Source organism: Oryzias latipes, chromosome 19, assembly GCF_002234675.1.
Source record: "Oryzias latipes chromosome 19, ASM223467v1".
Taxonomy (NCBI): domain Eukaryota; kingdom Metazoa; phylum Chordata; class Actinopteri; order Beloniformes; family Adrianichthyidae; genus Oryzias; species Oryzias latipes.
In genome coordinates, this window is record NC_019877.2 from 1,490,454 (window position 1) to 1,511,798 (window position 21,345).

General features: G+C 41.4%; 3 protein-coding genes across 3 annotated transcripts in view; 1 reads left to right on the plus strand and 2 right to left on the minus strand.

The window, feature by feature from the left end:
• ogfod3 (2-oxoglutarate and iron dependent oxygenase domain containing 3) overlaps nt 1–7,932 on the minus strand; it is a 24,360-nt gene extending 16,428 nt beyond the window's left edge. The window contains exons 1-8 of the mRNA XM_004084579.4: nt 7,816–7,932; nt 7,428–7,679; nt 6,660–6,883; nt 4,835–4,910; nt 4,716–4,758; nt 1,776–1,840; nt 1,327–1,383; nt 942–1,095 (exon numbers count right to left, since the gene is read on the minus strand). Of these exons, the coding sequence (XP_004084627.1) occupies nt 942–1,095; nt 1,327–1,383; nt 1,776–1,840; nt 4,716–4,758; nt 4,835–4,910; nt 6,660–6,883; nt 7,428–7,495 (687 nt within the window). The 5' untranslated portion in view covers nt 7,496–7,679; nt 7,816–7,932. The remainder of the gene's footprint in view (nt 1–941; nt 1,096–1,326; nt 1,384–1,775; nt 1,841–4,715; nt 4,759–4,834; nt 4,911–6,659; nt 6,884–7,427; nt 7,680–7,815) is intronic.
• Nucleotides 7,664–18,260, plus strand: hexdc (hexosaminidase D). Its single transcript, XM_023949219.1, has 11 exons — nt 7,664–7,940; nt 8,024–8,139; nt 14,713–14,800; nt 14,876–15,040; nt 15,107–15,290; nt 15,373–15,444; nt 16,539–16,737; nt 16,807–16,968; nt 17,040–17,147; nt 17,464–17,553; nt 17,930–18,260. The coding sequence occupies exons 1-11, from the start codon at nt 7,854–7,856 to the stop codon at nt 18,093–18,095; spliced, it is 1,437 nt and encodes a 478-aa protein (XP_023804987.1). The 5' UTR covers nt 7,664–7,853; the 3' UTR covers nt 18,096–18,260.
• c19h17orf62 (chromosome 19 C17orf62 homolog) lies at nt 18,200–20,855 on the minus strand. The gene is made up of 6 exons (XM_004084939.3): nt 20,706–20,855; nt 19,916–20,003; nt 19,803–19,844; nt 19,558–19,728; nt 19,338–19,482; nt 18,200–18,668 (listed from the first exon to the last, which is right to left on the minus strand). Exons 2-6 carry the CDS (start codon nt 20,001–20,003, stop codon nt 18,518–18,520), a joined length of 597 nt encoding a protein of 198 aa, XP_004084987.1. The 5' UTR covers nt 20,706–20,855; the 3' UTR covers nt 18,200–18,517.
• Between the last annotated feature and the right edge of the window lie 490 nt (nt 20,856–21,345).

Below are 21,345 nucleotides of genomic sequence, written 5' to 3' on the forward strand. Positions count from 1 at the left end.
CAAAGCTAATAATTGGTCTGTCATTCAGGGACGCTGCTGAGTGGACCAATGTGTCCACCAGCTGGGGACAGATTTGTCTCCATCTGAGACCAACAGTCCCTCCTGAAGAGGCCTGAATGAAGGTGGATGTTAGATGAATCGCGTTTCCAGATTCATTCAGCAGTTGATTCAAACGACAGAGGCAATTATGCAAACCGCCTGTTGTTTACGGCGCAGCTTTCCTCTCAACGATAAGACGAGGTCAGGAATGTAAAGACCGCACCAGGACCTGGGCGTCTCCAGCCGTAACTCAGACTCATTGAACTGCAGATGAAAGCGTTTCTCTGCCGTCACACTTCAGCTGCTGCACCGACAGCATATCTGCTCTGTGATCGATGGGAAGAAAGTCCAACAGCAACGGCGCAACAGACTATTTACATGGAAATGAGGTTAGGGTTAGCCAATTAGCCCCAACGCGGTGGCCGGCGCCAATGAAAACAAAGCGGCTCCTTTCCAGTGTCATTTTTCCAGCACTTGGTATTCATTGGGAAAAGATGAAGAGCCAAACATCTCCCATTAGCCAATATGAGGCAGTAAACACGGAGGAATTCCAGTCAAAGAAACACAATTAATAGATTTGTTTGGTCTATTTTTGCAAGCAGGAGCAGCCAGTCCATCAATGAATGGATCCAACCCATAAATGGAGATCTGCAGCTAACAGATTTGTCCCGAAGAAACCATCATTTGAGGAATTCCCTTTGACCTCATTGAATTTCCTCATAAACAGATGTGTTGGTTCAAATCTGCCTTCGTGTTTCCCAGATTATCAGATCAGTGTGGGATTAAAGCAGAGAGCCTTAAATCTGGATTCAAGAATTCATTGCATATTAGCACTAATTTTTACGTTCTATTCACTCAGACTTTGAACGGTTGTCATGGATACCTTTAGGGTAAAGTCCCACCTTGTCAATGTGGGGGTGCCAGTACTCGTCGTGTTGGGTTCTGGCCGCTGTGCTGTTGATTCTGGAGAAGAAGGTGGGCTTGGTCAGGTACATGAGCGCTGGGTCCAGACCAAACGCCTCCGCTATGGCCGCCTGGATCCGCCCGCGGACGGTTCTAAGCAGGTAAAAAATAAAAATGATAATTATGAGAAAATACGTCCAGAACAGAGACGCTCTTGGGTGGAATATTGATCTAAAGCGGGACATTAAAGCCTTAATTTTTGTCATTTAAAAAGGGAAAAAAGCTGCTCAAATGAAGCTCTTTTAACGTTCAGTTTGTCAATTTTAGAGGAAATCTAATCCTGAAACTCTGTAAGACATGCATGGTTGATTTTCAATTATTCACCTGTAAAGCTGGAAGTCCTCTTGTGCGAACACATCGCTGATCTGGTCCCCAAAATACCTGCAGTCACACACCCCCCCGTCCCAGAAACACAGAGGCTTGGTTAGCTAACACTCATGTCTGGCAGCGTGACACAGTGCACCATTACCCAAGCATTCAAACACAGCAGATGCTGAACATCAGGAAGTCCCCAGCGGGACGGAAGGAGAGGACAGAGCCGAGCGGGAACGCCGCCGCTGCAACGGCGTTCGGTCGGCACAGAGGACAGGCGAGCGGGGAGGGGCTGAGTGAAAGGGAGCAGGTGAGCTGCTGTGGCAGCAGCCGTGATGAACGACGTGGCACGGGCTGCTGCACCTGAAGAGGACAGCTCACCTGCAGACGTGACTGACGACACCGTTCTGAAAACACCGTACAGAGACTCGGAAACACCGGAGCAAAGTCCAGCTGCCCACCTGTAAATGTTGACAAACTGCTTCCCCATGGACAGCGCTCCGGAGTGCAGGTCCAGGATGGAGGCCTGCAGCGACCAAAGTTAAAAAAAAAAAACAGTCAGCCGTGTTTTCTGCAGCCTGTAACCTTTGTGACCTTTACATTTACACTTGAAACAGCTGCTCTGATGGCTGCTGGGCCGCCAGCACTACGGGAAAAGTCACATCCATCACCGGCTGGAGCGCTAACGTTGTTCAAGTCTGCCCTCTAGAGGCGGACCAGGGTGACCCGAAGAGGACGCAGCATCCCACCTTTTAAAAAAACTCTGGGGGAGGGCTCTCCAGATGCTCGGCTCTTTACTATATAAGGAGGGGGGCCTGCGCTGGACGTAAAACCCATCAATCACCAGACTGACAAGCCGACTGCAGAGTTTGATTCCAGTCCAGCCGACTGGAATAAGACGCTACACAAAACATGAGATTACCTAAAAACAGATTCTTATTTAAGGCAAATAAATCAAAGAATCATTCCAAATCCAAAGATTCAGATCTTCTGATAGACATTTACCTACTCAACGTGTTTTTCTGATAATGGAGGACTCATAAAAAAGGAAATTCAGCTTCAAACTGCATTTCTGAGAACTTCTTTATTGAAATCGTTGTGAATCAGGAGCAAGACGAAACTACGCTGGGCGGGGCCACAAGCTCCCTGCTCCAGTATTGCTCGCCGGGTTAGGTTGGGGTTGTGAAGGGCTGTAAGCTAGCAGGAGAGATTATGAACAGACGGGTGATGGGATGTGGGGGAGGGGTTGGTCCACACCCACAGCTCTGATGCGCTCCCGTCTTGCCCAAAGACAAAAAAAAAAATGTGTGGGGGGGTCATCAGACAGCAGCTGGTTGAAGAGGTTATCTGTACTGATTGACGAGCTTTCACATTTTCTGAACCACAGAAGCTAAACCATCTATGGTTCAGTGACAGCCGCTCCCGTCGCCATGGTAACTGGAATGTTCCTGATCTGCGGGACGTCTTCGTTCTCCTGAACATCAAACATCCCGCTCACTTCCAGAGTTCAGCCAACTAGAACCTGGAACCAAACTAAAGCGGCTAGAGGGCTTGCATACATTTTAAGTCTGGTTCAAAGAATATTTAAAAAATTAATTTAAAAAAAAAATCAGCAAAATCGCCACGGCAACTGAGATCTTCAGTGGACCTTTAAGGGGCCAAATTCTATCAACCCATTACCTTCAAATGATGCCCATAATCTACAACGGAAAATTCCAACGTAGACACGGACCTTCAGAACTACTTTTATTTCCTCAGGTAGCACAGACTGAAAATATTACAACAACTTCCAAACCTCTGCTAACCCAAAAGGAAGGAAGACTTTCAGCGGTTGGAGCATGAACACCTACATGCTTTCCAGACCATAACATCATTTTCTAATCAATGCATGAATCTGAAATAGATGAGTTATACATCTGTGTGTTTTCATTGGCTGGTACTTTAAGCCCCATTTCCAGATTTCTTTTGTGTCCCTTCATGTGAGCAGAACCTTCAAACTCACCGCAGAGATGACTGTGAGGATCCGATTCACGATCAGTTTCCTCCGTTCTGAGAGATCATGATTTAATCCAGTAAAACCAGACTAATCCATGTCAAACTGGAGGCTTTCCATCCAGATTTGGCTGTAATATATAACTGAAACTGTTCTGTCCAGACCTATTTTTGGACAGAAAAACCCTCTTAGACTGAAGTTCTGGGACCCGAGAACCCTCAGAAAACCTGCAACGTTCTGATGATAAGAACAGCAGCAATGCTGGAAAACTCTCTGATCAGTTAAAGATGATGCGAAGTAGAACGTCTACTTTCTAAGTGATCAAATATTTGCTTAACCTATTTTTTATGTACTCTTGTTTTTGCAGATGTTCTGAAGGCTCTCTGGGAGCTGCTCAGTGGTTTCAGCACCTGAGACAGCTCCCAGGTTCAGTTTAAATGCTACGGAGCGATCCAAACAAAGATTTCCTTCAATGGTAACACTCTTCTATAAAAAAATAAAAACACACAGTTGTTCTAATGTTTTTTTATGTTTTCTCAAACATGTCTTGATTGTGTCGCAGTCTTCAATTGCCAGGCAGCCATTCCTGATTGTGGGCGTGTTCCAGCAGGATCAACCGTGGAACCGACTCCTTCACTTTATTCAAATCGGGGTTTGATGATGTCAGAAATGCAACCAGAAGAAAAAACTGTTTTTAGTGAGTCCAAATTAAACCAGCAGGTCACATGACCTTGAACGATGTTTTCTCACAGAAAGAGTATTTTACTATTGAAATAATTATTTTTCTTGCAAGATAGAAAACAAGTTAAATTTTCTTAAAACAAGTTTTTTACTTTCCCAAAATCCACTTTTTGCCAGGTATAAAGTTTTTTAAATGTTTTCCTACCTGTTTAGTCAGCTGTTGTTAGTTAGTAAATCTAAACTGTCAGCCTTTGTTTTGTTTTAAACCACTTTTTAATAATGATTTGTATTTTAGTTATTCAAAGACTTCCAAAAATCTGTAGGAAACTATAAAATCAGATGTTTCCTTTTTCTTTCCATCAATACAAAACAGGTCAAAATGACATCCAGTTAAAATACATTTTAGGTTATTTTGCTTTGTTACTTGCCTCTGAAAATAACTCATTCGTTTATTGTTAGAAATGTAGTTTTGGAGACAAATGTGCTGTTTTTTTCCTTTTTCTTCTGGATCTATGAAAGCTTCACAAGTTGAAGTTTGTCCAGGTTTTCCTGAATGCACCACACAAACCCTGCAATGCAGTAGCAGAACTCCCCACAGAGCACGACCTCTATGTGAACGGAAGAGTTTAACCCCCCCAGAGTTATTTGCATGAATCAATAATGTATGCTGAAAAAAAGGACACCCTGAAGGTTCGTGTGGGTGACGGGAACGGTGCGACATACTCACCCCGCCCTCGGACCCGGCCAGCGCCAGCCCCTTCTCCGCCAGCCTGCACGTCACAGACGGAGCCGCTGAGTTTTCAAGCAGGAAGTGCAAAACGAATGAGCATGAAGCAGGGGGGTTACCTCCTGAGCGCCAGAGCCTCCTCCCTGGTCACCACACCGTCCGTGACCACACGGCCGCACTTCTGAGGCGTGCAACCTGCAGGAACGACACTGGTTTCAACCTTAAGAACAGAGTTTTGCTCTGCACCTTTTATCAACTTTATTTAGTTACTTTAAACGAACACTGAGGAATGAACCAAAACCTCAGAATCTAAGTTGATGGTGAAGTTGAGCTGCACTGCCATCTAGTGGATTAAAGTGGAACAGCTGCTTTATTTGAGAGAATATCAGAAAACTAAGGCATTAGAACTTTTTCATAAATTTAATAACTATAGATAATTAAATGAATGAATGATATGAATAATAATTTGGTGAATCTTTAGTCATGTTTTATCAAAGAAGCCATAATGTTTCTGGTTTAAGCTTCATCCCTTTGATTAAAAAGTTAAAGTCTAAAAGAGGAAAAAAAATAACAAGAACGAATCTTACAGCATGTGGAATTTCTTTTTCCCAGAATGCTCTAAAATTTTGAAAATGTTTAGAAACAAAAAAAAAGGTTGTTAAAAAAGGTGCAAAAAAAAGGTTGTGTTAAGCAATAAAATTGGAAATGTTTAATAAGAAAATTATTTTTTTAATTCTCAATTACCTTTTTTGTTTTACATAAAAGTAATTAAGTTTTCAAAATACGTTTTATGTAATTTTGTACAACACTGACTTTTTTTGTAAATGAGGAAGACGACACGTCCACAAAATATAAATCTTTTTTAAATGGACACAATAAACAAATAATTATCCAGGTCCAGAGTCAAACTTATTTTTCTTTTTATGATTTGATTTCAAAATAAAACCCCAGATTTGCCCTTAAGATTATTTTTTTCCCTTTTATAATTAGGATGATAATTTATTGTAAACAATTCTGATATTACCAAAATAAAACCTGTTTGGAACTGTTACAAAAGTAAATAAACGATGAAAACTTATTTTTGAGCAGATAAGCAAGTGGAAAAACAGCAAACAGGTAAGAGAATAAAAGAGCAGCTGAAAGACAGAAGAATGCTGGTTTCAAAATGTCAAATGTATTTTTTTGTAACCTTCCTGCTACCTGCTGGTTTACAAAACCAATGACAGCTCCGTCTGTACAGAGTCTCCTCTCTCTCTATCATCACCGCTAATCTCTTGCGGTCTGGTGGATTTTTCTCCGTGCAACTCCTAACTTTTCTATTTATTTAAACCAGCGTACTGGTTCTGCATCCTGATTGGCTGTTGTCCTCATCAATCACTCTCCTCACTTTTTACCAGACTCACATGAATTTGTTCATCCTGGACTGATTTCACTGAGAGAGAGAAAAGTGTTTCGCTCCATTCGAGTAGATCCAAGCATTTTCCTCATGCTGCAGGCTAGCTGGAGAGCCTGTAAACAGAGAGCTCTCATGTGACTGAAAGGGGCGGGTAGCTCTCCATCAACAGAAACTATGTCCTACAAAAACGACAGAAGATTTTGGATTTTGGCTAAAAACGAAATATTTATAATCAAAGGACTACTGGGAATCAGAAGGAGTGATTCAGCTTATTACAACTGATTTATGGTTTAAGCGCAGTTTAAAAACGTTTGTATGCATTTGATATAAATCTGAAGATGTTTTCAGAAGGTTTTCTTTCAAAAAATGAAATATTTTCTGGGTTTTTTGTATTTGGTCTGAGAAATTCATCTAGTTATTTGAAAATTTGACCCTCAGTTTGATTTCCCTTTGTTTTTCACCCCCGATGAGCCCTTTTTACCACCGTCGGCGACTTTTGCCTCGACAGGTTTACGTCGCTCCTTTGCTCAGAAACACGGCGGACTCACCTGGATAGCGTTTGTAGTTGTCGTAGTCTTCGGAGCACGGCACGCCGTACGCCCTCGGCTGAGGAGAGACCAGCTCCCTCTGGCTGACCAGGGTCTCTGTGACATCACTGTCCAGAGAGGCCAGACGCAGCAGAAGCGCCGCACAGCCGCACACCGCCACCAACAGCAAAGCCGCCAACCCGCGGTACCCACGCCACCAGGAGGCCTGCCGCAGCGTGTTCCCCCTGAACGAGAGGAGAGATCCGGGTCATCGGTGAGGCTTCTGACAGGAAGAATCCAGGAAAGGTGACCTGCAGCTTCACCTGCAATGGGATCTTAGATTTACAGTCACAGTTTGAACCTGAACCACAAGAAAATGAGGTGAAGGTGGATGAAACGTAAACGAAACTATCAAGAACTTAAACAAACTGAATGAGACTTAAAACCATCATCATGTGACATATTTTAATGTTAGGGTGATACTGAAAAGGCGGGGAAGCTATTACAATTACAGAAATAAATCAATAAAAACTATTATGGTTAATAATAATTGAAATGTTGCACAAATATATTTTTCTGATGATTTCCTGGATAAAACAAGTTTTTATTTATTTACTTGTTGAATTTAATGTTTCTGCAGCATTTACATTTACTGATCCATACAGAAAAGCTGCAACTTGCTGATAATTGATGAATCCCGCGTGGAAGGACGTGCGTGTCCGTGTTCTGAAGTTTTTAACCACTGGCGTGACGGCGGGAGCTTTGATCTATGCCTGCTTCTGCCCTCACCGTTTGATCTTCCGCTCTATCTCAGTCGCGTGCGGCCCTTTGTTGTTCCTCTGCCGCGTCACAGCCATGTCGCCACGCGTGGACGCCCTTGCGGAGGCCTCGCAGGTGTTCCTCTGGATCCGAAGCACGCCACGCGCCCGCCAGCTGCAGCCGCCACCACCTCAGCCCGCCACTTCCGTGTTTATGCGCGTGGTCCACTCCCATTGGCTGTGCCGACCGGATGCGTCACTCTCACTGGGTCACGTGCGGCTCCTGCACAAGCAAAACAAAACGTATGCCGCCGCGCGCGCGTCTTCTGTCCTCTTCCTGGGGAGGCCAACCTTTGAGCTTTAGCGCACGAGGCTCACGCCCGCGCGCCCCTGCGTCACACGGCCAGGTGAGGGGTTACCTGCTGTTTACCGGCGTGGCGGATCCAGCAGAGACAGAATGGCATGTCCACCTTGGCCCACAGGGAGGAGACTGGTTCACCTAGATTTGAAGGGAGCCCCCCCGCGGATGGAATACCTTTTAAAGGTAACCCCCCCTTACTTAGTGATAGAAACCCCGCCCACTCTGATGACCTCACCTTAGCTGACCGATGCTCTTCACCTCCTCAGCTGATCCAGGTCTTCAGTGAGCTGGGGGTGGAGGGCCTCCTGGTGGAGTATGAGGACATGTTTCCTTATGGGGGGGAGCTTCAGCTGCTGCAGGCGACGGCTCAACCTGCCTACAGGTGAGACGCACCTGAATGATACCGCGGTCAAGTGAGCCGACATCTGTGGAAGTGCGGTCTCGCTAGCCGTCACTGACTTTTTGCATGCGCGTTTACATCATAGTTTACGGTGCACACCGCCAGCGAGCTGAAAAGATGGTATAAAGCACTAATATCACCCATGTCACAGTTACTCATTGTCAAATAACATGTACTGTGCTCAGAAATCAATGAGAGATATTGCAGCTCTATATTGTCATTTGATGTACAGATTTATTCATTTATATTGCATGTCAGACCATTCTATAATGAACTACCAAGAATAATGTGTTTGTTTGAAATATATGCAATCAGACAGATTCTAAAAGTGAGTTTGAACACTAACAAGAGTGTTTTGTGTGTTGTTGAGCATGGCATGGAATGGAATGAAACAAAAATAAAGATTCTCCACGTAAAATGCCACATCTGGTCCAGTCATGTCAATTCATTCTAAAGTGGCTTCTGTCTAAGATTACACAAAACTTTCAATGGATTATTGTTGTTAATGATGTTCACTAATATAACAGCAAGCTTGAAGAAGATTTACTGTATGAAATTAGAGATATTGCCATTATAGTCTCATTCAGGCTGTCTCATTCAAAGTCAGAGTGTAACATGGAAATCACCCAAAATGCCACTTTATTAAAAGATTACACAAAAGTTTCACTGGATTATTGTTGGTAAGCATCTTACCTAATATCACAGCAAGTTTGAAGAAGATTTACTGTATAAAATTAGAGATATTACCATTATAGTCTCATTAAGGCTATCTCATTCAGTCAGCATATAACATGGAAATCACCCAAAATGCCACTTTATTAAAAGATTACACAAAAGTTTCACTGGATTATTGTTGGTAAGCATCTTAACTAATATCACAGGAAGTTTGAAGAAGATTTACTGTATAAAATTAGAGATATTGTCATTATAGTCTCATTAAGGCTGTCTTATTCAGTCAGCATATAACATGGAAATCACCCAAAATGCCACTTTATTAAAAGATTACACAAAAGTTTCACTGGATTATTGTTGGTAAGCATTTTACCTAATATCACAGCAAGTTTGAAGAAGATTTACTGTATAAAATTAGAGATATTGTCATTATAGTCTCATTAAGGCTGTCTCATTCAGTCAGCATATAACATGGAAATCACCCAAAATGCCACTTTATTAAAAGATTACACAAAAGTTTCACTGAATTATTGTTGGTAAGCATCTTACCTAATATCACAGCAAGTTTGAAGAAGATTTACTGTATAAAATTAGAGATATTGTCATTATAGTCTCATTAAGGCTGTCTCATTCAGTCAGCATATAACATGGAAATCACCCAAAATGCCACTTTATTAAAAGATTACACAAAAGTTTCACTGGATTATTGTTGGTAAGCATCTTACCTAATATCACAGCAAGTTTGAAGAAGATTTACTGTATAAAATTAGAGATATTACCATTATAGTCTCATTAAGGCTGTCTCATTCAGTCAGCATATAACATGGAAACCACTCAAAATGCCACTTTATTAAAAGATTACACAAAAGTTTCACTGGATTATTGTTGGTTAGCATCTTAACTAATATCACAGGAAGTTTGAAGAAGATTTACTGTATAAAATTAGAGATATTGTCATTATAGTCTCATTAAGGCTGTCTCATTCAGTCAGCATATAACATGGAAATCACCCAAAATGCCACTTTATTAAAAGATTACACAAAAGTTTCACTGGATTATTGTTGGTAAGCATCTTAACTAATATCACAGGAAGTTTGAAGAAGATTTACTGTATAAAATTAGAGATATTGTCATTATAGTCTCATTAAGGCTGTCTTATTCAGTCAGCATATAACATGGAAATCACCCAAAATGCCCCTTTATTAAAAGATTACACAAAAGTTTCACTGGATTATTGTTGGTAAGCATCTTACCTAATATCACAGGAAGTTTGAAGAAGATTTACTGTATAAAATTAGAGATATTGTCATTATAGTCTCATTAAGGCTGTCTCATTCAGTCAGCATATAACATGGAAACCACTCAAAATGCCACTTTATTAAAAGATTACACAAAAGTTTCACTGGATTATTGTTGGTTAGCATCTTAACTAATATCACAGGAAGTTTGAAGAAGATTTACTGTATAAAAGTAGAGATATTGCCATTATAGTCTCATTAAGGCTGTCTCATTCAGTCAGCATATAACATGGAAACCACTCAAAATGCCACTTTATTAAAAGATTACACAAAAGTTTCACTGGATTATTGTTGGTAAGCATCTTACCTAATATCACAGCAAGTTTGAAGAAGATTTACTGTATAAAATTAGAGATATTACCATTATAGTCTCATTAAGGCTGTCTCATTCAGTCAGCATATAACATGGAAACCACTCAAAATGCCACTTTATTAAAAGATTACACAAAAGTTTCACTGGATTATTGTTGGTTAGCATCTTAACTAATATCACAGGAAGTTTGAAGAAGATTTACTGTATAAAATTAGAGATATTGTCATTATAGTCTCATTAAGGCTGTCTCATTCAGTCAGCATATAACATGGAAATCACCCAAAATGCCACTTTATTAAAAGATTACACAAAAGTTTCACTGGATTATTGTTGGTAAGCATCTTAACTAATATCACAGGAAGTTTGAAGAAGATTTACTGTATAAAATTAGAGATATTGTCATTATAGTCTCATTAAGGCTGTCTTATTCAGTCAGCATATAACATGGAAATCACCCAAAATGCCCCTTTATTAAAAGATTACACAAAAGTTTCACTGGATTATTGTTGGTAAGCATCTTACCTAATATCACAGGAAGTTTGAAGAAGATTTACTGTATAAAATTAGAGATATTGTCATTATAGTCTCATTAAGGCTGTCTCATTCAGTCAGCATATAACATGGAAACCACTCAAAATGCCACTTTATTAAAAGATTACACAAAAGTTTCACTGGATTATTGTTGGTTAGCATCTTAACTAATATCACAGGAAGTTTGAAGAAGATTTACTGTATAAAAGTAGAGATATTGCCATTATAGTCTCATTAAGGCTGTCTCATTCATAGTCAGCATATAACATGGAAATCACCCAAAATGCCACTTTATTAAAAGATTACACAAAAGTTTCACTGGATTATTGTTGGTTAGCCTCTTAACTAATATCACAGGAAGTTTGAAGAAGATTTACTGTATAAAATTAGAGATATTGTCATTATAGTCTCATTCAGGCCTCCTCATTCAGTCAGCATATAACATGGAAACCACCCAAAATGCCACTTTATTAAAAGATTACACAAAAGTTTCACTGGATTATTGTTGGTAAGCATCTTAACTAATATCACAGGAAGTTTGAAGAAGATTTACTGTATAAAATTAGAGATATTGTCATTATAGTCTCATTCAGGCCTCCTCATTCAGTCAGCATATAACATGGAAACCACCCAAAATGCCAATTTATTAAAAGATTACACAAAAATTCACTGGATTATTGTTAGTAATAATTTTCATGATCATCTCAGCAAGTTTGAAGAATATTGACTGGAGAAAATTACAGATATGAAAGTTTTAGTTCTCCTAGGCATCCTGCCTTTATAGTTAAAGTAGAACATTTGATCCTCCCAAAATGCCACTTTTTCCAAAGGTGACATAAAACGTCCACTGGATTATTGTTGGTGATGATATTTACTAACATCACAGCAAGTTTGAAGTAGATTGACTGGAGAAAATTAAAGAAATTGATCTAATAGACCGATTTAGGCCTCTTCATTCATACTCAGAGTGTAACATGTAAACTATCTAAAATGCTACTTTATTAAAAGGTGACGCTAAAATTTCACTGGATTATTGTTGGTGATGATGTTCATGTTCATCACAGCAAGTTTGAAGATTTACTGCAGAAAAATACTCTAACCATGTATTTACTTAATATAGAGGTTTATAAACATTTTATACTATGAATAAGGAGGCCTGAATTGGTCTATTATGTCAATATCTTTACTTTTCTACAGTCATTCTTCTTCAAACTTGCTGTGATGATCATGGAGACCATTACTAACAGTAATCCAGTGAACGTTTAGCGTCACCTTTGAAAAAAGGGTATTTTGTAAGGTTTAAATATTACACTATGACTGTGAATTGGTCTATAACATGACTTTCTCTAATTTTCTCCAGTCAATCTTCTTCAAACTTGCTGTGATATTAGTTAAGATGCTAACCAACAATAATCCAGTGAAACTTTTGTGTAATCTTTTAATAAAGTGGCATTTTGGGTGGTTTCCATGTTATATGCTGACTGAATGAGGAGGCGAGAAAGAGACTATAATGACAATATCTCTAATTTTATACAGTAAATCTTCTTCAAACTTGCTGTTATATTAGTTAAGATCCTTACCAACATTAATCCAGTGAAACTTTTGTGTAATCTTTTAATAAAGTGGCATTTTGGGTGATTTCCATGTTATATGCTGACTGAATGAGACAGCCTTAATGAGACTATAATGACAATATCTCTAATTTTATACAGTAAATCTTCTTCAAACTTCCTGTGATATTAGTTAAGATGCTAAATAACAATAATCCAGTGAAACTTTTGTGTAATCTTTTAATAAAGTGGCATTTTGGGTGATTTCCATGTTATATGCTGACTGAATGAGACAGCATGAATGAGACTATAATGGCAATATCTCTAATTTTATACAGTAAATCTTCTTCAAACTTCCTGTGATATTAGTTAAGATGCTTACCAACAATAATCCAGTGAAACTTTTGTGTAATCTTTTAATAAAGTGGCATTTTGGGTGATTTCCATGTTATATGCTGACTGAATGAGATAGCCTTAATGAGACTATAATGGTAATATCTCTAATTTTATACAGTAAATCTTCTTCAAACTTGCTGTGATATTAGGTAAGATGCTTACCAACAATAATCCAGTGAAACTTTTGTGTAATCTTTTAATAAAGTGGCATTTTGGGTGATTTCCATGTTACACTCTGACTTTGAATGAGACAGCCTGAATGAGACTATAATGGCAATATCTCTAATTTTATACAGTAAATCTTCTTCAAGCTTGCTGTTATATTAGTGAACATCATTAACAACAATAATCCATTGAAAGTTTTGTGTAATCTTAGACAGAAGCCACTTTAGAATTAATTGACATGACTGGACCAGATGTGGCATTTTACGTGGAGAATCTTTATTTTTGTTTCATTCCATTCCATGCCATGCTCAACAACACACAAAACACTTTTGTTAGTGTTCAAACTCACTTTTAGAATCTGTCTGATTGCATATATTTCAAACAAACACATTATTCTTGGTAGTTCATTATAGAATGGTCTGACATGCAATATAAATGACTAAATCTGTACATCAAATGACAATATAGAGCTGCAATATCTCTCATGTACTACATGTTATTTGACAATGAGTAACTGTGACATGGGTGATATTAGCGCTTTATACCGTCTTTTCAGCTCGCTGGCGGTGTGCACCGTAAACTATGATGTAAACGCGCATGCAAAAAGTCAGTGACGGCTAGCGAGACCGCACTTCCACAGATGTCGGCTCACTTGACCGCGGTTGAATGATCCACCAGAACCGTCCACCAGACCCTTTGGACCTTCAGACCTGACCGGGACATGTTCTGGTTTCCACCAGCGCTCTGACGCAGCATAGTTCTATTTTTTACTTTAACAAACCATCTAATAACAACTATTTAGGTTTAGGGTTCATAATAGTTTTTAAAGTGGGCGTGGCCAGCCGCAGGTCAACTCCGCCTAAATGTAAGCAGTTGTTGACATAACAGTGACCTCTAGCGGAGGCTGACAGAACAGCTGAAACACCAAAAGGTTTACTAAACTTTTCGTTTTTATTATAACCATCAGATCAAGATAAGAACAAAACGTTGATAAAACAAAGACTTTATTTAGCATATTTAAACAAAAAAAAGGTTAATTAAGCTAAAAAATGCGAACATGTAGAAATAAACCTCTATATATCTATAAATATCTATATTTAATGGATTCAATGTGTCTATGTGTGTAAATGCAAATATGTTTATGATTAAGGACAATTTTCTATTTTTAGAAAGATAAAATCATTTTTATTATGTATTTACTAATCAATTATCTCAAACAGATCTGATATTTGGGGTACATATGTTTTTTGTCTTTTACAATGTTTTTATTGCTGAAATTGCTTGAATTATAAACAGTTAATTTTAAAAATCATTTTTTTAAAATGATTTAATCATTTGTAGACTCCCTTTACTCTGGAACACAGATCAAGCAAAGGAGCATTAGAAAAAAAAGGATTTGATTTTGAAAACTGGTTTGTTTTTCCCTCCTATCAGCCGATTTGGACTGAAGGGTTTCGCTTATAGTGATATTTAACGCGGAACTCAGAAGGTCCGACCTTAGAAAACTGATGGATGGAGAAGAAAGAAAGCAGAAAACTGTAAAAGTGTTTGAATCTGTCAAAATCAAATGATTGTGAGGTGAGTCTGCTGTTTGACAGGAAGGAGAACTTGCTTCCTGTTCTGTTTTCAGCCGGGAGGACGTGTTGCTCCTGCAGGACTGTGCCAGATCCGCAGGCCTGGAGGTGATCCCGCTGGTGCAGACGTTTGGTCACATGGAGGTCAGGCGAAACCCCGCCCCTCAGGGAAGCCACGCTGCTGCCGTTAAAAAATGACTTGTCCTCTTCTGGTGGCAGTTTGTCCTGAAGCACCAGTCCATGCTGCACCTCAGGGAGGTGCCGCACTGCCTGGGCACTCTGAACCCCCACAAAGAGGAGGCGGTGAAGGTGGTGCTGGAGATGCTGCGGCAGGTGGTGGAGCTGCATCCCGGTGTGAGGACGCTGCACATCGGCGCAGACGAGGTGGGGGTCGGCCTTTGGTGGACCCACGAAACCTTCTGCTGGACGTGACGCGGCGTTTGTCTCCAGGTGTATCTACTGGGTGAGGGGGAGGACTCCAGGAGGTGGCTGGCCTCTCCCGGACGGACGGTAGAGCAGCTTTTTCTTGATCATGTGACTAAGGTAGCTAGGGCCGTCAAGGAGGCGTGGCCTCACGTGACCGTCATCATGTGGGACGACATGATGAGAGAAATGAGCGGCGAAACGCTGAAAGGTGAGGAGGATGCTGGTCTTTGTAGTTCGTTATTGTTTGGGGGGGGATCTCACCCGACTGAACGTTTTCCCTCTGTTAACAGCGTGCGGCCTGGTGGGGCTGGTACAGCCCATGCTGTGGGACTACAACCCCAACCTGGATGTGGAGCAAACCGGTACAAACGGCTTCCTGTGCTTGTTCCCCTTCACCAAGTATCAGTGCGTCTTCATCACATGGACCCAAACGGGGGTTTGACCCGTCGGTCCGGTTTATACGTCAAACACTTGCGGTGGCGGGGCCATCGGAGCTGAATCGCCTCGATCGCTGGAACCGATGACATGATCCGCGACATCATCACATCTTCATCATCTTCAGTGTTAAATTTTAACACTGAAGATGATGAAGAAGCTGAAGGAAATACTGAACTTTACACACAGACCAGACCCAGAAATATATTCTATCTATTATCTCCCATCTTGCAGCTCTAGATAATGCAATTCACCCCCTTTTTAAATGTTCATTTATTTGGTGGTGAACCCGCCGCTCCCTCCTCTGCCTCGTTGTATGTCGGTGCATTCGCAGACACGGCAGCCGTGCGATCAGCATGTCCTTCATGTCAAAAACAAACGGCCACGTTTGGAGAAAACCGCCCTGCTTGGAAAGTACAAACGCTGCTCAGCTGCAAGCAAAACCGGCCAACGTTAGAATGAAGGTTGACAATGCGATCGCTGTGGGTTAAAAACCGGCCTTCAGTGTTCACTTTGACCTGCAGCTCGCAGCATCACCGCCCAATAACACATGTATGAATACTTAACGGGCTCACAGAGTGGTCTACAGCCTCCATAGCAGTTTGACAGGCCGTATACACCTGTCAGGACAGATGGGGCTAAAGTTTGAGGACCAAGTTTCATCAGCGATGATGGATCATTGTTTAGCAGCATAAAGAATGATCCATACATTCAATGTGTCCCATAAAGGCTCGTGTTTTCTGCACATCTTTTTGTTAATGGAAAACAAGCCCACATTAGTCATCATCTACCGCCATGCCTGACCACTGGTAATGGCAGGACGGACGCTTCACCACATGCTCCAAAATCGTCTCGTCGGCCTCATCCATCCATTTTCCAGATGAGTTTCTAGTTTTTGTCCCCTCTACGCTGCTTGGTTTTTGGGACTTGAACGTTTGTACGTCTCAGATTGATGAAAGTCACATTTCTGTTTGTGAAAATCTGTGTTTCTGTCCTTCGGTGTGTGAATTCTGCTCTCCAGTGTCTTTGCTGGAGAAGTACAGCGGCGCGGGTTTGTCCGAGCTGTGGGCGGCCAGCTGCTTCAAAGGCTCCACCGCCGTCGACACGTGCGTGACCTGCACGCAGAGCCACGTGGACAACCACCTGCAGTGGCTGAAGGTGGCGGCGTCTGTGTCTGCTGCGGTCAACCTCAAAGGGATTGCGATCACAGGCTGGCAAAGGTTAGATTCCTGCTTCCACCACAAACTGTCGATGAATCTGAAGCTGAGTTCTGGCCCCGCCCCCGTCAGGTACGACCACCTGTCCGTGCTCTGCGAGCTGATGCCCGTGGCTCTGCCGTCTCTGGCGTCCTGTCTCCAGACTCTCATCCACGGTCACTTCGGCCATGAGGCCGGCAGCAGAGTGAAGGAGCTGCTGGGCGTTTCCTCGGTGGAGGTGGAGGCCATGGAGAGGTGAGCGGCTGCTCTCCGACGAGCGTCTCCGCTTGAAGGTTCGGCTGGAGTTTACCCTGCATGACTTTCAGGACGGCGGCAGACGACTCGCGGTTTCCAGGGCGGAGGCTGGCCGAGTCCATCGTGGAGATCAGTTTCCTGCTGAACTCTGAGGAGCTGAGATTCTTCGAAAACAACAAGTAAGCAGGAGGAAGTGAAATCCATCCAAAGTTCTGCGCTTTTCACCTTTGAAATGTTTCAAATGTCACAAACCTGGAAGCGTAAACAAAAACAAAGATGTGCAGGTGGATACATCAGAATGGAGCAGAGCAGGGAGCTTTAGTGTCTGTAAAATTGCATTTATCAGAAAAATGTCACGTTTAAAAAACAAAAACAGGTTTTTCATCGGAGTGGGACTTAAAGTTAATCAGAGCGACATCCCAGCAGGAGCGTTCTGTGATGCTTTGGTTCAGAGGGTGAACATATCTGATAGAACACAACAAAACGTTTGTGCAGGTTTGTGCGAGGATGGTTCAGCCCGTTCCAGCGCCGGAGGAAGATGGCGAACCCGCTGATGTGCATGCAGATTCACAGCCAGGCGTCCACGTAAGCAGCCCCCCCCCCCATCATTCTTCCTCCTTTAGCCCAGAAAATGAGCGGAGGCGTTTTATGAAAGGGTCAGACTGGTGTTCAGACCATCTCCAGCTTCAGTTTAATCCAGGTTTTCATCTGGAGCCGCAGTGACGTCTGCAGTGTTTAGTTCATACGAGGACAAACAAACGTCAGCCGCTCAAGACAAAAGCACCAAAACATACATTAGAAGAAAAACAAAAAACCTGCAGTTTTCTCACGACGTCACTCTGATCTGAAACCTGCTTTAGACTAAAGGAGTCTGTAAAAAAATAAAGGATTGATGAGGAACGTTCAGAACCTTTCAGTGTTTCTTCAACGCCGTCTTCTGCCCTGAATGCGTGTTTGTCAGGTATGCGGCGGCGCTGCAGCAGAAAGCAGCAGCAGTCAGAGACGAGATGCTGCGATTTTACCCCGACGCCACGGCTCAGGAGTGGATGGAGGAACACGTCAGCCCCGTGATGACGCCAATCCAGCAAATCATGGAGGAGACCGGCGCCTGCGTGAACACGCAGTGACGGAGCGCCGCCGCCGCCACGGCGCCGGACTCCTTTCTGCACAGGTTGGAGGGTTTCAGGCGGAACAGGGAGCCTGAGAACGCAGCAGAAACCCACAACCAGGCTCCAGTTCTGCACAACTTTATTCAATGCTAAACAATAAAATCACATTTCTTAAAAAAAAAAGGAGCTTTGGTTTTATTTCCTCTGGAAATAAGAGTTTGAGTAAAATCTAAACGCGTTAACCTGAGAATCCTGTGTCAAAATACTGAAAACAGCTCCTGTCTGCACATGCATAAACCTGAGGGGTACATATCTGCAGGGTGGTCCCAAAGACTGTGGGCGGAGCCTCTTCCATTACAGGTAAACGCTCGTTAAGAGTTCAGCAGGAAGGCAAACAGCAATTAAGACAAACGATGTGTTTGAAGTCAAAAAGAAGAAGATCAGAGCTGCTCTGCTTCATCGTCTGAGTCCGTCAGGTTCACAGAGTCTTCCTCCTCCTCCTCATCGTCATCGTAGTCCTGCTGTCTGTGTCGCTGAAGCTCCTCCAGCTTCAGGAAGCGCTTCAGGAGGACGCCAACCGCCTCCACGTCACTGAGGAGGAAGAGGAAAGTCTCCGTTTCATCTTTAAGACATTTTTACAAAATATTACATTCAGGAAATGTTTTCAAACTGCTTTAAAGATTTTTTTTCTTTCTCTTATTTAAAAAAAGCAAAACTCATTATTTTTGGTGTTTAGCTGTGGAGGCGGAGTCTCGTTATGATCATTAAGATAAAAACCAGAAAGCTTTGTTTTAAAGGACTAAATGAATTCATTTTCAATGTTTAATTGTAGTTTGGTTTACTTTTACAACATTGAAATTCAAATATGTCGACTAATTGGATTATTAATTATTATTAAGTGCAGTCTATTATACTATAGGGACACTGGATGTCCATATTTTTGAATCCAATGATAATTAAGGACGTGAAATGAAATAAAATTGACTTTTGGAGTCACATTTGTGACAGACAGCACTTCATCTTGTTTCTCCTTTATAGTTTAAACAGGAATTTATGAAACATTTAGGAAGAAACTGAGATTTTATTTCCTTTTTTTCAGCTTTCCTACTAATTTTTACAGTCAATATTCTTTAACAGAGTGTTTGGATTTGAGTTTTCTGGCTGGTGGGACTTGAAGGGATTCATTCTCTTGACCTTTCCAACCTGCAGCAGATCACAGTTATGGGTCATACAGAACAGACTCATGTTTACGCCTCTCACCCGGGTCCTGCCAGCGTGGCGCTCTGGGTGAGGGGGTAGGAGAAGCCGGCCTCCAGCTTCAGCATCAGCAGATACCCTTTTCCTAAGTAACGCACCGTCTCCTCCTGAACGCAGACGTCGCACAGCTGCCTGAGATCCAACACAACTGCAGGAGGCAGAAGGAAACGTCGACAAGAGCTTTCAGGGCATCAGCGGACCGCCACTCGGAGCTTCTACTGACCACGCTCGTGACCCTTTTTCCACAAGGTCAGCACCAACGTGTACAAGCTGCTGCTCTTCAGCTCGATCTGGTTCTTGTCTTTGTCAAAGGCGGCCTCCTCCCAGTCCTCCATGTTCTGGAGGGCCACAAACAGGCAGCCGGCCACGTAGAAGCTCTTCCAGAAGAGGCCGTCTGTGGATCCACAAAGGCCCGTGAGAAACCCCTGCCGCCGCACCCCCCCCAACATGCACCTTCCGTCCGCCCACCTGAGCTGTAGTACGCCGCCGCCAGCCCCACCGACACCAGAGCTGCGGGGGAAACGGGAACCGCGTCAGCCAGATGGAGGTTCAGGCACAGAGGCGTCTGAGCGGAAACTCACCCACGAGTAGAGACCAGGAGCGCACGCCAGGCGACCTGCGGAGGCGCAGCAGCGAGGGGGTGTGCTCCTCCACACTCATGTAGCCCATCTGAGCAACACAAACGACAACACAACAGATCTGCCTCCTCCAAACCATTGATCACAACAAAAAGACACACATGTGGATGCTTTAGTTACTGTTCTTCATCTAAATGTCTGCGTTTCCCAGATTATATCTTTCTATTATTTTACATGGAGGAAAAGCTTTTTTTTATGTTTAATAAATAAGAAACTGCATTTTTGGTTTATTATGAGGAGAATTTAGAAGAACTGCCTTTTTTTTGCTTGGTTTTTAAAGAAATGTTACTATTACTGTATTAGTTTGATCATAAATCAGTCAATAGTTTTAGTGTCTGTATTTGAATAACTTTGATAAATAACAAAGTAACATATTTATTTAGTTTCTGGTCATCGTATTTCATTCATTCATTCATTCATTCATTCATCAATGAATGAATCAGTCATAGTATCAAACTGCAATAAAATAAATATTTTTATCTCATTAATGAATAAAAAACAAGATTCCTTGAGAACATTTCTACATATGTTTGTTTTTTTATAATTTGAACGAGATCAATAAATGAAAATTCTATATAAATCCCTTAATTTGTATTGTAATTATTCACATTAAGGAAAACTCGAATGAACGAGAAAAAGGCGGAACCTCGATGGAGATGCATCCGTTCAGAAACAGTCGCTCGTTTCAAACAGAATTAACTCATAAATTGGAAAAAAAAATCATCCGACTAACCTTAGAGTCGTCTGTTGCTTTCAGTTTTTAAACGTCAATGTGAGAAAAAGATATATTTGTGGAGATAAAGGAGGACTTTAAGGAAGTTCCATTCATATCGTTGCAACATAGCAACTGCTCTGCCACTTCCTTCCGGCATCTGTGAGTTCTGATTGGACAACATCACGGAAGTGAGTGACTTTCAAATTATGATGATAATGATGATGATGATGATGATGATGATGATGATGATGATGATGATGATGATGATGATGATGATTATTATTATTATTATTATTATTATTACTTTTTAAATCTATGCCTTTTTTATTCAAAATGTTCTTTCTTTTTTCTTAAAAAAGGAAAAAATAATAAAGCTGTGTAGAATGCTACAAAACACTGTTATTGGGAGTTCCACGACCTTTTTCTGTGTTACCCTACGTTCTATGTAGTATAATACGACTAAATAATTTCTTCCAGTACATACGGTTTTTGTACATTTTTGTGTGTTCATTCTTTCCATGTTAAGTTGAGTTGAGCAAAGGTTAAAAAAATAAGGTTATAAAAATTAACCATTTAGTTTTTTTTTTTAAAGGTAAACGATGATTAAAAAAAACATTTTCTTTGTAAAAACTGAGTCGTTTTATTTTGGAGGTCTGTG

Excerpts from the sequence above, each read along its gene's own strand:
- hexdc (XM_023949219.1), top strand. The coding sequence starts at position 7,854 with ATGGCATGTCCACCTTGGCCCACAGGGAGGAGACTGGTTCACCTAGAT. Across the intron at positions 7,941-8,023 it reads GGATGGAATACCTTTTAAAG|CTGATCCAGGTCTTCAGTGA; the intron begins GTAACCCCCCCT and ends TCACCTCCTCAG. Across the intron at positions 16,969-17,039 it reads GAGGTGGAGGCCATGGAGAG|GACGGCGGCAGACGACTCGC; the intron begins GTGAGCGGCTGC and ends CATGACTTTCAG.
- c19h17orf62 (XM_004084939.3), bottom strand. The coding sequence starts at position 20,003 with ATGGGCTACATGAGTGTGGAGGAGCACACCCCCTCGCTGCTGCGCCTC. Across the intron at positions 19,729-19,802 it reads GGCGGCGTACTACAGCTCAG|ACGGCCTCTTCTGGAAGAGC; the intron begins GTGGGCGGACGG and ends GTGGATCCACAG. Across the intron at positions 19,483-19,557 it reads GAAAAAGGGTCACGAGCGTG|TTGTGTTGGATCTCAGGCAG; the intron begins GTCAGTAGAAGC and ends TGCCTCCTGCAG.